The 17,213-nt window shown below is 35.9% G+C and overlaps 1 protein-coding gene across 1 annotated transcript in view; it reads left to right on the forward strand.

Moving 5' to 3' along the window:
- The window catches only part of LOC117421466 (hedgehog-interacting protein-like), a 39,828-nt gene extending 25,227 nt beyond the window's left edge, over window positions 1–14,601 (forward strand). The window contains exons 9-13 of the mRNA XM_034035932.3: window positions 1,146–1,269; window positions 2,006–2,136; window positions 4,621–4,702; window positions 9,165–9,313; window positions 12,827–14,601. Coding sequence (XP_033891823.3) covers window positions 1,146–1,269; window positions 2,006–2,136; window positions 4,621–4,702; window positions 9,165–9,313; window positions 12,827–13,020 — 680 coding nt within the window. The 3' untranslated portion in view covers window positions 13,021–14,601. The remainder of the gene's footprint in view (window positions 1–1,145; window positions 1,270–2,005; window positions 2,137–4,620; window positions 4,703–9,164; window positions 9,314–12,826) is intronic.
- The last annotated feature ends 2,612 nt before the right edge of the window (window positions 14,602–17,213 follow it).

A 17,213-nucleotide genomic window follows, 5' to 3' on the forward strand; every position in this document is an offset into this window, starting at 1 on the left:
ACATGAGCAGGGATGTGCTTTTAACTTGGTCTGCCATAAACTTGCTTTGGCTGTTGCTGCTTTACATACAGATCTGTAATCGTAAAGCTCTGGACCTGATTTTAATATTCAACCAAGGCTAATGCTGAAGCCCACAACAGACTTTTCCAATATGATGTCTATAAAAGACAGCTTTATGTCCTTTGTGCTTGGCAGCTCTGAAGATATCATGTAGCAGTGTAGATTGGCAAGTACAAGGGATTCAGTTGCTTCAGTGTATGATTATATGCATTTGAGATATAATTAATGGCTATATTTATTCATAGCAAATAGTTTTAGTTACAGTGTATGTTTTGTTGTTACAGGTTAAGACTTTAAAAGTATGTCCTATTGCATTATTCTCTAGTACCATCTTTTGTAAATTCTTTCACATGATATAAAAGCTTTTGTTTTTGATGATAAAACTTTATATTCTTGGGATCTGCAGAATGTGTCCAGTTTATAAACAATAACATGGGGAGGGTGGCTCGGTTCATCAAATAATAGTGTTGTCTTATAATTTGAAAAAGACAACACTATTGTTCGACTTTTTGAATGGCTTTATTCCAGTTCGAAATTCCATTTTATTGGAAAGGAGAAACTCACCCATTAAAGAGCCATATTCATAAAGCTTTAACCCAGTTACAAAACTAGAATTAACAGACACAATTAAGAAGACATTTAAATCAATTTTCTTAAAGTATTCTTAAGTAGTTTATTATTAACCGTGGGACGTTAAATTGAGTAAAGAGCTTTAAAATTAGGCCTCTTAATAAGCTCTGCTGATCCCAACCCAGTTCCAAGTGGAGAGAAGCCCACTTTTATTGCCACAGTTAGCTCTAAATTGCAGGATCTGTGCTCCATTTGAAACAGATATAGCAGATGAGATTGTAAAACGAGTACAGCTGAGAGATGCTTACTGTAAGAGGGTGAAATTTAGTTTTTAAAAGTACATTTCCAGATACTAAGAAAAAACTGTTGGCAAGTATGTTCCATTTCTAGACACGTTAGTCTACAGTTTTAAATAACAGAACATTTATTTTTTTTATTTTTTATTTCATGATTAAAGACTACGCACAGCCAGCACAACAACGTATAGTAATTCTCTCTCTTTGTCTGTCTTTCAGAAAATGAACCTTCTCTCTTTGAACTGAAATCCAGCAGTAGTGCTCCTCTAGTTGGAGGGTTTATATACAGGGGCTGCCAGTCAAGGAGACTGTATGGAAGCTATGTCTTCGGGGATAGGAATGGGTATGTTAAAAAAAAATGTGTGTTGTGCGGAATAGTAAGTAAACATGGCAAATTAGTATCAATAGTATCAAAGCAGAAAAAAATGAATTGAAATAGATTAAAAAAAAAAAAAAAAAAACATCCATTATAGGATATTATTATTAAGAAAATGTAGATGGTCTAAAATATCCCTTTAACCAATGTTTCTTCAAAGGAGAATCCTTTTTAGGGAAAACAGTAGCTGCCCGTATAAACTCTGCTATGGTAAATTGCACAATAACTTTGAAGTTTACCATGATTGTACAATGCTATATCATTATGTTTTTACTATGCTTTACCATATATCATTGTGGTTTACTATGGTGGGCTATATTTAATTATGCTTCCACTTTGGCGTTTCTGTGTTTTACTATGCATTGCTTTGCCTGTACTGTAGTACACCACAGTAAAGTTTTATTAGGGAGATTTTAAGAGGAACAAGGTTCAAGTGAGTGTTCTACAAAATATACCATATATCTTTCTAATTAGGGGAACTATAATAATTTTGCTAAATTAAAAAAATATATATATTTTTTCGAATGCAATTAAAATAATATTCCCATTACTGGCCATGTGATCCCTGTTATTCAGTGCATTTGTCAAGGCCCATTGGCAACTGTGGCTGATTGGTCTGTTGTAGTGACAAGCAATTAGTCAGTTTAACAATCAGCATGCAGTACTTTCATTGATGAAACCAATGTTTTCTTTATTTACACAGTTATTTTGGAACCCTCCAAAAAACAGCAACGGGCAAACATTGGCAGGAGAAGGCTCTGTGTTTTGGCAGCCGCAGTTCATGTCAGACCTCTCTTACTGGTCACATCCTGGGATTTGGAGAAGATGAACTTGGTAAACAACTTTGGGTAAACAGTATTGCAATCGTGCAAACTGCTTACAACTTAAATGTTTAATTATGGTATTGTATTGTATTTTTATAACTCTGTGTTAAAAGATTCATCCTGGACGGTAATTATATGATTTTATTATGGTGCAATACACTGAGTAAGGTTTTTCCTGCTACATAATGTATGTTGTATTCCATGAAACATGTTTCCACAATGTAGCATCTTCAACCGTAACTAACTAGCTAAGTGGACAGTACCTGCAGTTATTTGGGGAGCTGGGATGGATTTGTTATTCATTGAACTGTAAGAATCTACTTGCTATCTTGTGAAAAATAAAAAGAAGCTGCAGAAAAAAACAATGCTGCAGAAACACAGGTACATGAAGAAAGAAATTTAACTCCATACAGAACACTGCATTTGTTTTAAGCCAGTGCAAGCTGCAACTTGATGGTACTGTGCTTTTAGCTTCTCAAGCCTCCCTTCACTCCTCATCCTTTCATGTGGTGAAAAAGTTAAAATGATGGAAGATTGTCCAAAAACTGATCATTTCAAAATTTTCTGAACAAAACACCTGCGGCTGTATCGGGTTCAAGTGAACCAGATTCATTTTTGCTAGTATAATGTGCGGTTATTTAAGACGTTTAATAAAGTGAATGGCCCAAGTAAACTACATAAAATCATTAAACTGCATAAACCCTTTGGTAATGTCTTAAATTCCAGTTGTACTATATAATTATATAACACGCCATATGCAATTATGGAACAATGTTAAGAATATGCTGGAATGTAAGGTGACAAATTTAAGGTGTTGACCTTTAAAGATTGTAATGAATGCCACCCACCTCTACTGAACCATCTCACAATACTGAAGCTTCTTCTCACCATAGGGCTTTTCATATTTCATTTTGATGTCAATTGGAAACAGCCAACATGAGAATAGATGCAGAAAGCAAGCGCATTTCAGCTTTTACCAAGTGTTTGAAGCCCCTCTTTGAGAAACTTATAATTAGGCAATATTGCCATACCTGCTCCAACAGGCAGTGCCTGGCTAATAATTGACCATGGCAATGGATAAGCTGGACAAGGTTTTAAACTAATATATAATAGAGCCTAAAGGAAAGGAACCACAGCAGTGTGTTATTGCCACAACCCACGGCTTGTGTAAGGTTTTACAGGACTACAGTTTCATTGTTGAATAGTTTAAGGATGTCATTGCATTCATAACACAAGTCTTTATTGAGGTAAGGCATCAGGAATTAAAAATGAGTCAATACTTATGAGAAACAGGTCTGCACGCCTTTTGATCTCATCTTTTTGAAAGAGTACAAAGAGTTCATGCTCTTGAATTTTGTTACAGGCAGGGTATTGATATTGCTTGTCAACCCTTGGCAGTCTTTAAACTTGATAAAGTGGTGAATTAGAGCATCTGTATCTACTAAAGATAATTGGCCACTGTGCAGGGAAATGACACCAGAGCATCACTGAACCAGCTGCCTACAAGTTACTTTCAAACTGTGACTTCATTGACTAATTATGGCCATGCAACACTTACCGTATTCCTTCGAATTTAAGACACACTTTCTTCTCAAAAAATGGCCTGCTTCCTAAATTCAAGTATAGTCAACAAAAGACGTGACTGCATGAGAACACAAACAGCAATGTGGCTGACTACCAAGAAAAGACGAACAAAAACTCCACTACCGAGTACACAAACAACAACGTGACTGACTGCCGGGAAAAGATGAACAAAAGCGTCACTGCCCAATATCGAATCATCCATGACATACAGGCAGCCATTTTCAAACAAGTGTCATTAGCTTTCTGAGGAATTCGAAGAGAAGCTTTTACAATTTCAGCGTTTCATTATTAGGCTCAGTTCTAGCAAGGTATTTTTCAACCTTCCAAGCAATACCACAGTTGACAAAAAGGGAGAAAAACAGATGTGAGTAATCACAACTGGAAATGAGAAGCAGCACATAACTGTAATGTCTGTGTGACAGCAGATGGCTGCAAACTGCCTCCATACGTTGTTTTCTTATATGTGTGATTGAGGTTGTATCATTGTAAATTCATCTTTATTTGATGTTTTATTTTTTCCTCAAATTGAGGGTGGGAAATTTGGGCTGTGTCTTAAATTCGAAGGAAATACGGTACTCTAAATAACAAGAACAAATGTATAGACCTAATAGAATTTACAGTGGCTCCCAGCCCAGCCAGATCTTTGTTTCAGTAATCGACCTAACATTTGGTCATAATTTGCCTGTGGAATGTAATTTGAAGTTTTACCGTGCGAGAGAGATAAATGACATGTGTTTATAATTTTGCATAATGTGCAAGTGCTCTACCGTCACTACGACTATATAGTTTCAATGTGATTTTTTTCTTTAAATGTTTCAGTGACAATTCTTGAAAGAAACATGTACACATTGTTTGAAAATAAAGAAATCAATTCATCCTAAAGCATGTTGGTCTTTTTTCCCCCATACAGGTGAGATGTACATTTTGACAAGCAGCAAAAGCATGACACAGTCTCACAACGGGAAGCTCTACAAACTGATAGATCCAAAAAGGTACCGTTTTATGAATACCACAAGTGGAATTTAAGGTGCATTCTTATTTGCCTCAGATCTGTGTGATTAAGGATGAAACCCAGCCAGTTTAAAAAAAAAAATTGGAAACTTAAGGAAACTAAACACCTTAGCAATAATTACTCTAAATTATTGTTTTGTTTTGCTAATTGTTCAAATATAAATATTACTTTTAGAAATAAAAAGGGGGGAAGGGACACGACTTGAAACTTGTTTTGAATCAACTAATGTTCTTTTAGATGTCTGCAGCAAGTAAATTGAACAGCTTATATAACTGCTATCTGGAAAAAGGTCAGCCCCTAAAATCTGCTGCACGGACCGGCCCTTTTAGGGTTAACCTGTTTTGGTAGGGTTTTTGTCTAAATAAGAATAGAAAATGAACCCTTGCTAATTACTACTAGGTGATGACAGTGCCACCCAAGTCTAATGCAATTAATGAGGGTGCAGATGTTTCTGCAGTTCTCAAGTCAAGGCCATTACATTTTATTTATGTTTTCTGGCATTGTAGGATTTTCCGAAGAGCAATTCTTTCCACAATCTATTGGGTTGTTTAGTCTGTTGTGTGTGAGCCTAAGTTAATTTTACATATCAAACCCATTATTAGTATCTAATTACATGGGGCTGGCATGTTTGACCTTGGCTTTGTGTTCTTGTTGCCTGATCAAGTAGGGTGGTCTTGCAGTGATATACCTGAAGAGCTGGACCCCCCATTGTAGTGCTGGTGTGTTTTGTGTGTGTCAGGGGCACTTAGGGAGAGAACAGGGTTACATGCACACATAATGTTTTGATCATGACGATCTTCGCTAATTGGGTATAAGCAGAAAATAAAAAACAAAAAATGACCTAAACAATCCAAGAAGTAGATCTGCAGCAGGCAGTTTGGTAAACACCAGCTTGTTGTTTTTTTTTCTTTTTTTGTTGATTTTATAAAAGTATAGAAATAGGCCACCCCATATAAAAATAAACTCAAATGCATTATTCAGCTTCTCAGATGTATACCGTGTAGTTAAATTATGTTTGATGCCCATCCCATGCCAGAATAGTTTGAAATGCCTTTAAGCGGTACTTCCTTTAGAACTACAACCCACGCCATGCAGGGCCGACAAAATATGCACTGCTATAATTACAACAATGTTATGTTTGATTAAGCCACTGAATGCTCCATTGCAAGAGATTTCTTATCTCAATTGCCTAGCCACACGCAGCTACCATTCCCATATGAGTTATAATAATTGCACATTTAAAAAAAAAAGAAAAAAAAAGAAAAATGTATTCCAATCACAGTAGCTGAATCAAACACAAAATGAAAAGCTCCAGGATAGGTAAATCACCTTGTTAAATAAAGTGTGCATAATATCATTGATCCTGGATACTGGTAAATCAAGAATATTTTTTAATACGTGTCTCTTTCTTATGCCAAGTAACTGTAACAATACTCATTAAACAGAAATGAACTGCACATGTCATCCCTGCATGTCCCTGATAGGTCATAACCCTAACTACAGTAATTACTATAGGAAACAGTAGTGTTTTTCGAAAGTACTATAGTATTTTTTGTATATGAAAATGTATAATGGGAGAGTTTCACACTAAATCAAATGGAATCCTTTGCTTAATTCATCACAATAGGCCACTTACTTTTAAGTGTTACCAAAATCATTCTAAAGAAGATGAGAGCTCCTGGATAACCCCAGCTGAGCTCTCTAACAGCAAGGGCCCCAAAGTAACAATATGCAGTAAATCATTTTTACGTCAACTTTAAACAAAGGATTAAACAATAGAAGAGGTTTTGAGCACATACTTTTATAAAAGGGCTTGTTCATTAAACCTTACACACAGTGTATGTGTGTGTGTGGAAATGTTTCTAGAAATTAGTAGAGGCCAAGAACAGTTTAATAATTCAACAAAACTGAATATATGCCCAGTATTACTTAAATTATGACAGTAATATTTTGCATATGGTCCATGCTTTGAGACAGTCAAATCTAATTTAAAAAGCATAGACTGCTTATCAAAAGTATGTAACTCTTCTTTTTTCAGTTATGCCAAAGTAAGTTATATAACAAGCATTTCAAAGTCTTCGATTAAAGAAAGTGAGAAAGACTTCTCGTTGAAACATTAGTCAGAGAATTTTATCTGCGTTTCCTTTAGTATTACCACAAATACCATTATTAAGTGCTTTATAGTTGTGGATGAAATACTTTCTTTTTTTCCCTTAACCTCAGCCAAGTCTATGTTCTTTGCAGAACATATTGGTGGAGTGTCTCCCAGCTGGAACAATAGTCGATTATACCATCCAACATGTAGGCAGCTGATTATCTTCCCTCCCATTCATTTTTAGAAAAGGCATGCATAGGACAGTCTTAACCTAATAAGCCAGCCTTCTTTTAATTTATCAGTCTGTGTTTTATGCAAGTGGCCTCCCGAAGTTGATAAATTCCCACAGTGCCTGTTGACCCAGCTGCTTTGTCAAGTGCTCATACAGCAGGTGTTGTTTTCATGACCACCCTGACAGTAATGCAAACTGTTTAGTAGTTGTGTTGACCTCCTTGCTATTAACAGCAATACAGAACACTCCAGAGACCAATCTTTTAACACGGTGCAGCCCATCAAGTCAAGACAAAATATACTAAGCATTTATCTGAAAAAAAAACCATCAGTTATGTGTGTGAAGCCAGAGAAGATCATGGGAACGAGATCCCTGTGCAGGCAGTCACGCTGGCTGCAATGAGCCAGGTCGAAGCCAGATTCAGGGGGTTCACACTTGTGTGAAGATGGGAGTGTCACTGGCACAGTGTATTGTCATCTTCTTTAAATTTGTAGTTTCTCTGAAATGATCCAAGTTTTTGCAAAGGAAATATAGTGAGAAACAGTTAAATAAGAAAACCTTTCTATAATTTCTATAATAGAAGGAGTGTCTTTCTTACAACAGGTATCCCACTTAATCACAACTCAGCATGCCTTAGGGTCTACATTTATTGACACCTATCAATGTTCTCTTTATGCAATAATTATTGTACGTGGTGTTTATAAGATAATGTGAGACTTTATAACTAATGTGAGTATTGTCCTGGTTAATTTCATCAGTCTTGTAAGCTTGGTGCTGCAGGAGCTTCATTCAGTCATATTGTGATATTAATTAAACATCATTCAAGCTGTTTCCCTGCAATGAAAAATTCCTGTGAACTGTCGAATAAAGTGTAAGTTTAGGGGGGGGGCACTTCAAAATGCCTTTTCATCGACAATATAAGACATTTTCACATGCCCCCACCGCAAATTAACAGGAATTTACCCCGGAATGGAAACAGGAGGATTGATGCAATTCATGTTTTGTTGATGAGTAACACTTGCTTTTCAATGCAGGACCAATTTCTTGTGTGGGAAATGTACAGTGAATATAGCATTATGTGGACAATGTTGTTTACAAATATATTTTTTAGTGTAATCACTGTGTTTTCATACACTGCTGTTAACATATTCATAAAGCCACAGTACAACTTTCCCATACATTTATCACCATAATATATACATAAAACCAAGGTCATATTGTAAGTGACTCTGCAGCAGCAGTTGTGGTGCATAGTTCACCCCCAAGTCTCTGTAAGTCGCTTTGGATAAAAGCGTCAGCTAAATAATAATAATAATAATAATAATAATAATAATAATAATAATAATAATAACTTGATAAGAGCAGTTCACTTTCTATTTCCTGTATTGTTGCTATTATCTAATTACACTATGTGCTTGTCAAATATAAATTAACTATTGAAAAGTCTATATTCTGAATTTCACAAAAACATTTGGAAATGCTAATGAGCTTCAACTTAGATAGTTTATTAAGCTAATAAAAATAAAAAAAGTGCTGTTTTGCCACATTTATTCCTTAGGTATTATTTGTAAAACACATGTGAAAATGTGTTGCTCTATTTTAAGCCTGCCTTTAGTAAAACCTTGGTTATAACTTAAGTTCCACAGCTTTATTGCATGAACATTACAGTGCTGTACTGTGGTAATCGTTGTAACTGGTTTTTTGCTTATCTAAATATCAACTTCAAGTGCAAAGAGAATTATTTTTGTAATTATTAATTTCTTTATTGAATGAATTGGAAAATAAAACAGTATTTAATTTTAATAGAAAAGTTAATTGTGACAATATTTTTGTGCTTACTTGGATGGTAGTTTTTAATAGGATAGGCTATTGAAACCATTGGTATTTAAATTGAAATCACCCTTTTACAAAAAAAGATTTTTCTTTGGTGTTTCTTCTCAAATCTTTACCCGGAGGAGACACCAATGAATTACTATGATTACCTATATTTGCTTTATATTGGTGATTGGTCTGAGCATGCTTAATCCCTTTAGCTAGGCGCCAGGATCTGCAGACTTTGCTACTTTGCCATGTGCATTACCTAATTTTTTGGCATCGCTTATTGTCTCTTTATAGACCTCGGGTCCCTGAAGAATGCAAGAGACAAGTTCAGTCTCCACAGCCCTTACACACTGAGTGCTCCCGCCTCTGTAAGAATGGACACTGTACACCGACAGGACAATGCTGCTGCAGTCCAGGCTGGGAGGGTGATTTCTGCAGAGTGGGTTAGTATTCCCCTTCAAGCTTTCGTCAGGAAACTGTTCAAGTGCAAGTGCCTCTTGGTTGGGAGATTAGCCCACCAGACAGTTGTTGGCTCGTAAACCAAGGCATGTTTTTATGAAAGTGTCATCAACCAAACCTGAATGTTCTCAAGGTGTTTTATTGCTGTAGATTACTATCTATTGTTCTTCATTTTTGGAATTTATGAAAAGTTCATGCATTGTGTGTAGGGAAACTTTGTTTTACAGTTCTCTCGTCCCAACTGCAATAATTATACTTTTATTATACAATAATAAGAGACACCCTACACACAATTCGCACAACTTAAAAGCAATGCCAGATCTAAATACTGCCACCTCTATCTGTACATTAATCCAGTCAATGATTTATTGACCCCCTTGTTAGCATTATTTAATACAACAAAAATATAGTAGAAATTGCAATATAGCAGCGTTCTATGGCATAATTATTAGATTTAGATCATTAAAATAGACCCCACTATTTATTATTACTGTTATTATTATTATTATTTATTTCTTAGCAGACGCCTTTATCCAGGGCGACTTACAGTCGTAAAAATACATTTCAAGAATCACAGTACAAGTAATAATACAATTAAGAGCAAGATAAAAATACAATGACTGTTGCATAAACCCATGCTGTATGATGCAATTACTTTAGTTACTCCAAAAGGGATCTAATTACTTCATATAGCAAACCACGTTAGAATTTGAGGTTTCATTGTCGATGGTTATGGATAGATGGTGTAATCTGAATATCCATCCATCAAAGTACTGTATTTAGCATTGTATTAATTATCTAATTACTTTAAATTAAATAATAAGTCATACTGGTTTGCTTTTCCTAAACAACGTGTCTAAAAACATTTGTGTAAAAAGAGCAATCACACTTTAACTTTTTGTAAACACTGAGAAGTTGAATAAACATATCTTTTCAGAGAAGCGAGGACTGAAAAAGGCAGCGGGAGCCAAGGAATGCACTAAAGTAAATGTGCTCCACCATGCACATCAGCGGCATATACTTGCAGTCATGCATTTCTTGCATCAAGTATTACTCTGGCATTTTTGTTGGAATATACTGCTGATTAAATTTAACTTATTAAAATAGAGCCCTTCTTGGGATATTAAAGATTTTTAAAGACAAAAATGCACTAAAACACTCAAGTGCACTATTAGAGATCTGAGGCTGTATGTATACCAACTTTTTGTTCATAAATACCTCTTCTCGTGGTGTTTGCATGTTTTATTTAGGTTACTGAGATGTATAATTGAGGTTTATGGTTTTGTATAGTCTTTGCCGTTGTGTATGCTTAGTAAACTAAAATTATTATTATTTGTTTATTTAGCAGACGCCTTTATCCAAGGCGACTTACAGAGACTAGGGTGTGTGAACTATGCATCAGCTGCAGAGTCACTTACAACAACATCTCACCCGAATGACGGAGCACAAGGAGATTAAGTGACTTGCTCAGGGTCACACAATGAGTCAGTGGCTGAGGTGGGATTTGAACCGGGTACCGCCTGGTTACAAGCCTGTTTCTTTAACCACTGAACCACACAGCCTCCTGATGGACACAAAATTATGCTTTTGTGTCCATCAGCTCTTCATTTAATATCCATGGTTCATAAATGTAATTTGAATACTAGTTTAATTTACTGACATTGTATGTATAAACATTCATCTCTTCCTGTCTTTGTATGTAGCCTAATAATTTACTCTTGCTCTGTGGTGGTGTAACTCCAGGGATGTTTCGTGGTTTATTATTTTAAACTTTTTTTTTTAATTTGTATTTTGGGAACAGAAATTGCTATACTTAATGCTTTTGTGGCAGAGATTCCAACTTTTGAAAATGGTAGAGACAAGGAATCAACTTATTGCAAATTATTTGAATGAATAATTTGATCTAAATCCGTTACACCCGAAAAATCAATATATGGCCCCTTTATAAAACAGTAGCCTACCACCCGCCCCCACACACTATAATAGACTATACATATGGCCATTTTCATTTATTATTTTTAAATCACCATTTAACTCATTAGAATAACCTCGCCAGTCCCTCTGTCAATATTTCATAGATGTTGGGATTTTCATTTATGATCAAACACGGTAGGGTTTTTGGGACTGTAAACTAGAATGGGTGATGGTCCCACTTAAAAAGCATTCAAGGTCCCAGCACCAAAACACTTGTAATTTGACCTCACATAATGTATGCTTATAAAGCATACTGGTGTATAATGAGCCTCCATATTGCTGTTTAGTATTCCTTCACAACTTCTTACGGGGGTTGCTACCAAAACAACACAGGTATATACGGCACTGGTAAGTTAAAAACTAAATAATAACAGCATTACAATTTCATCCCCAAACACCATGATACAAACAGTCTTCATACATACCGCCCCAGCTTTTCATTACCTTGGTACTGGGCCTAATTTAGTGATCTAAACAGTATTTATATGTGGCTGCATTTAGATCAATTTAATAGATCCCACTGTGAGCCAGACTAAAAACTTTCAGCTGTAATGTTCTGGTTACTTGCACATGCTTATTTAGAATCCCTGTACGTGTAGATTAAACAATACATATTTTAGTGGTGATAATGTTGTTAATGTACTTTGGGTACTTTTATCTTCTTTTTTCTTTTACTGTGAAATTAACTTGAATTTTTATACTGGTGGCTAGCTACAAGTAGCTTCTAACATTGAGACCTCTTCATACAAAAGGGCCCACTGAGCTATCTCAGCAGCAAAGGCTGTCTTCAGAGATGCACTAATCAGCAAGGGGACTCTTGTAAAAACAGTGTAACCTAGTGATAGAGTGGGGTACTGACAGAAAGGGGGCCCTGCTTTAGAATACTGTCTCAGGAATGGACTTCACATGATCTACATGTGCTGCAGTCATGCCCAGATATTTAATTCAGTGAAAACAGGACCCCTCTGGAGAGAAACAAATATTACTGTGTTGTTTGTGAGAGGCCCCTGATGTGTGTGTGTGTGTGTGACAGGGTTAGTGTGTCAGATTGCTTGTGAGCACGTGAGATGGTGTGTCTCTGCATATTTTTTATTGCAATAATGTCATTTGATTCTTTTTTTGTCCAATAAAGATTTGGAATGGCCTTCATGTGTAAGCACTTTCTTTCCTTAAAAAAAAAAAAGAAGAAAAGCAAAACAACAAACTTTCCATGTTGCATTTGTACTGTGCTGCCGCAACCTTCCTCCACATAAGGCAAAATGGTGGTCCTCTCTGCTGCACGCTAAGCACATGACCTAAATTAAGTAAAACAGAGATAGCGGGCGTACAGTATTTCACTTAGAACCTATAATTTAAGAAAAAAAAAATGGCACGTACACTTTAACTTCATTTTTAAAAGATTAAAAGTCAGTAAAATTACTTAAGACTTCCCTTATGCGATGGTAAATCATTTACCAACTTTAGATTTTTTTTTTTTTTTTTTATATAATCGATTTTACTAATTGTTTGCTCATTCTTTGCAGCTAAATGTGAACCAGCGTGCCGCCACGGTGGGGTTTGCTTAAAACCCAACAAGTGCTTGTGTAAAAAAGGCTATTCGGGGACCCAGTGTGAACAAGTGGACCGGAGCATTCGAAAGCAGAACAAAGAAGGCATCCTTGATCAGCTCGTAGACATGACGTCATACCTGCTGGACCTGACAAGCTACATTGTATAAAAACAAACCTCACATCCTGTTCTTCACATGCAAACTGCAAAAAGGGACATTTATAGGTTTGTTCTCGTTCATTTCACAAAAACATCACCCTGATAACCGGGTGCCTTTCAGTCACACCATGGACTCTTCTGCTGTAGTTGTCCAAGTTAGATTTTAATGTGCTCAGAACTGGTACCGTAGATCAAAACAGATCTTTTGAAGCGGCAAGAAGATAACATTGCTTTTGTGTGCATTCAAAACCATTTCAGTTCAGGGTTTTTACATTTTTATGTTTAAGTATCTTAGCCAAGATGACTCTTGAGGTGCTTGTGCAATGCTTTGAACGTTTTTGGTATGTGGGGAAAGTTTAATTACATGTTAATCTGTATCTTTAGTATCAAGCTTGTATAAAAGCTCTTTCTGATGGGACTGGCATTACAAGATTCTTTCTGGAATGCAGATAACACTCCATGCTGCTGTGTTGCCCCAGTGGTCAATTAACTCTCATGGAGGAAATAAACAGTTATTTTAAAGTTAGACACTAAGGAGGACATATTATTAGCTCTGTACACCTACTGAGATTATAAATGAAAAAAAAAAACTAATATGCAAAAGCACAAAACTCATTATATAGGGGCCTCCAGTCCCCCAGTTAATTTTGCACCATACCATAAGAACAGTGCAGGAAGAAGGATCCCAGGGGGTCCCCATGCATTCCCAAATGAGTTGAGCTCTTGCCAGAAAGTGTATGAGCAGGTAGCCCAAAATTAAGGAATCTATTGAAGCATGAGAGGTAACTACTTTATGTGCAGCTTCAAAAGGTAAAAAAAAATATGGCATAACTTTAAAAAGAAAAAATCAATTAATATCTAAATTGCATCCTGTTACAAAGAGAGAGAGGCTTGGAAGTTCTTGAAAGTGCTAGACTGCTGTCTCTAAGAAAGCAGACAAGTATTTATCAGTAACCATCATGGTTCCGTTCTTTTTTTATGTAAATGCCCTCCCACCCCACCCCGCATAGCCCTTTTATTTCATTATTGCAATAACTTTTTTGGCAAAGTGCATTGTGATGTTTCATAAAGGACAGAGATAAAAAGAAAACACAACATTATTCCAAAGCAAATGTATACTTGTTTTACAGTCTCAGATTAGCAAGCTGTTTTACCATAAAGATGTATTCAGTGTATTTTTTAGTTGAAAAAAAACCTCTACGTGTATAATTCATTTGTTAAGTTAATATATTTTGTTTAAGTGCATGCTTCTGATATCGAGCAGTGTTACACTGTGGCCTTTGAGCTAATGGAATGTATGAACCATTACCTGTTCTGTTTTTGCTGTATAAATCTGCATCAGTTAGGTATTATTTTGTATTCTTTTTTTAACCATCAGCCTGTTGCCTACTGGGGTTGCCTTTTTGTGAAAGTACTTTCAAGGATAAAAAGGAGTTCTTGACACTCAGCTGTTTTGTTGTAGAAAGGCATGCTGTACTTAGAAACCTGTTTTATTAGGGTTTAATTGTTTTGTTTTGTATTATTGTTTGTAATCTTTTAGCTGATCCCAAATTAGTACAAAAAAATAATTTTATAAAAAAGGTATGCATCACTTCAATGTTGTATTGTTTATAAGTTGCATTGTTTAATTGTGTCCCAAAATATCACTTCCTTGATGAATCAGATTAAAACACCACTAGAATTTATAGCAACATGAGAAAAAAATTACTTTTGGTTAATGTAGTCCTTTACAGGAAAACTTCTGTTTGTATTATTGGTTGGTAGTCTGTCATACAAAGGCACTGAGGCTTGTAAAACTTATTTTAACAACATATGCCTTAAAGTAAAATACCCTTTTATAATGGCATATCACTTTCCGTGACATAGGAAATATGGCTGTGTTGATATACTAACCCTTTATCAATGGACCTGGCAAGATCATCATCCAATAGATATTGAACCTCAATATATACTGTATACTATTTTAAAATAGTGCACAACGCATACAGCTGGTTTTCGCAGACCCAATTAGCACTAATGTTGGACTACCTTCTCGGGGTCTGTACTTTGGGTGTCAAAATCCTTTTTTTGATGTAATGTTAAACATATAGCCTACTTGTATTGTGATTATAAAATAGATTACATTTAGAAATCATGAAATAACATATTAAAAATGCAATTTACCAGTTAAGGTTAGGAAACATTCTGGTGTCCAGAAACATTTGATTGGGGGTTTATGTGTAACAGCTGTCTGAAGTCATTAACAGACCTGTATCAGTCATAGATTATGTTAAAAGTAACAAATTGCATATTGTGAATTACATTTTCAATCGCTGCTTGTGTAATTTCAGCACTTAATGTGAATCATTATTGGGGGCAATTGAAAATGTGTGTGAATAGAGTAAACATATTATTATTATTATTATTATTATTATTATTATTATTATTATTATTATTATTTAAGTAGTTAAACAAAAGTTATTTAAAATTGTTTAAAAAAACATGTTTCATTCTTTTTATGTAAAGAATTTAATAAAGGTGTATTGTAAATAATGCTAGGATAATAAAGCATCTGGATTGGATCTCACAAATATAAATATGTTTATTAAAGTTTATAGCATGTATTAAGATTTAGTCTATGCGCCCTATGTAAGCTTAAGAGTAATGCAAATTACTCAACACGCACAAATAATGATCCGCAATTCTGATAATGAGGGTCGCAATGAGCGCGTCGGTCTATTTAGCGGCCGCACTAAGAGCACAGAGAGGAGTAGTCGCTGTATGACATGTCAGAGGAAGGGCAGCAAAGTCCTCTTGGTGCACAGGGGGAAAATAAATGTCAGATAAAGGGTAGAAAAGAGATGTTTTCTGAGAAGGATCTGAGAGTCCTTATGGCTGAGGTCACTCAGCATGAAACAGAGTTGTCTGGAAAAGCCTCAGACAGCATCAGTTATGCAAGTATCCTTAGGAATGATATGTATTAGCCTGCCCTTTTCAGCATGGCATCCAGAAATGTGCCTAGCACTCTGGAACAAGTGGATTGGGCTATCCCTCCAGACATTCCAACTGTGAGAACTCAGCAGTTTCACATGTGCAGGGAAAGCGGTCCCTAGATTGACGCGGGGGTCCAGCTCATACCTCAGTTCAGCTATTTGGTCTAGGATGACCTGCGGAGTGAGACAATAACGCTTTAGCACCGTATTCTCTGGCATTCCAAACAAAGTGCCCTGGGGTTGAATATGCAGGGTGTTCTACGTCTTGCCCTTCACCTCCGAATGTGTTCCTGCCTCTCCTCAACAAGAATCAAGTGTCACCGCATCAGAAAGTGTAACACAGCAGCCATCTTGAAGCCAATGACAGGTCTGTAACAGGGTGAAAGGTGCGCGCGTACCCCCACCCTCAATCACTTCACCTTCACAAGAACACGGAAGTATTTAAAATGCAGGAAACCATCACTGGTAGCGTTCACAGGTAGAAATGTTTTTTTTGTTCTTTTGCAGTGGATACTGCACATAAATTACTAATGATTAACACAGACTAGTAGGTTGTATCATCAATAACTGACATTCACCAGACAAGATCATGACTGACCGAATAATCCTCTCTCTCCTAAGGAAAGACACGGCATTTTATAATCCCCAGCCCTGCCTACTCCTAACAGGATTAATTATTTAATAAACATTTGCACCTGGGATGATTTTATACAAAAATAAATTATTATTTAACATTCATACTTTTACAATAAAACAGTCATATATTTTACGTTAAAGATGTTTCTTCTCAGTTATACGTGTTTGTTTAACCTGCATTGTCTTGTTTACAAACGATCGTTAAACTATTATATTGCTTACTTATTATCATCATTGTCATTATTCATTAATAATTAACTATTAAGTAAAGACTGAAAATTAGCATTATCCCTTCTAGTGGAATTACCAATCATATGGCAATAACAAAACACTTGTTCCACATGTATAGCTACAGTAACTTCCTTAATGGAAGCGCCCTAATCTAATTACAGCAATACACCGTCATATATCTAACACACATGATCAACAGCATGCACAATGCATAATAAACCCACGGCTCTATCACCAGTAGAATAACACTCACAATAACAAGCAATACAATTTTGCTGTGCGGGTCTGACCCTCACAAGGTTTCTGCAGGTGTGTGCTTTTACACAGCTCTTAGTTACTCACTTCTACAATGGTTTGCACCTTG

This window comes from Acipenser ruthenus, chromosome 1, assembly GCF_902713425.1.
Source record: "Acipenser ruthenus chromosome 1, fAciRut3.2 maternal haplotype, whole genome shotgun sequence".
NCBI lineage: Eukaryota > Metazoa > Chordata > Actinopteri > Acipenseriformes > Acipenseridae > Acipenser > Acipenser ruthenus.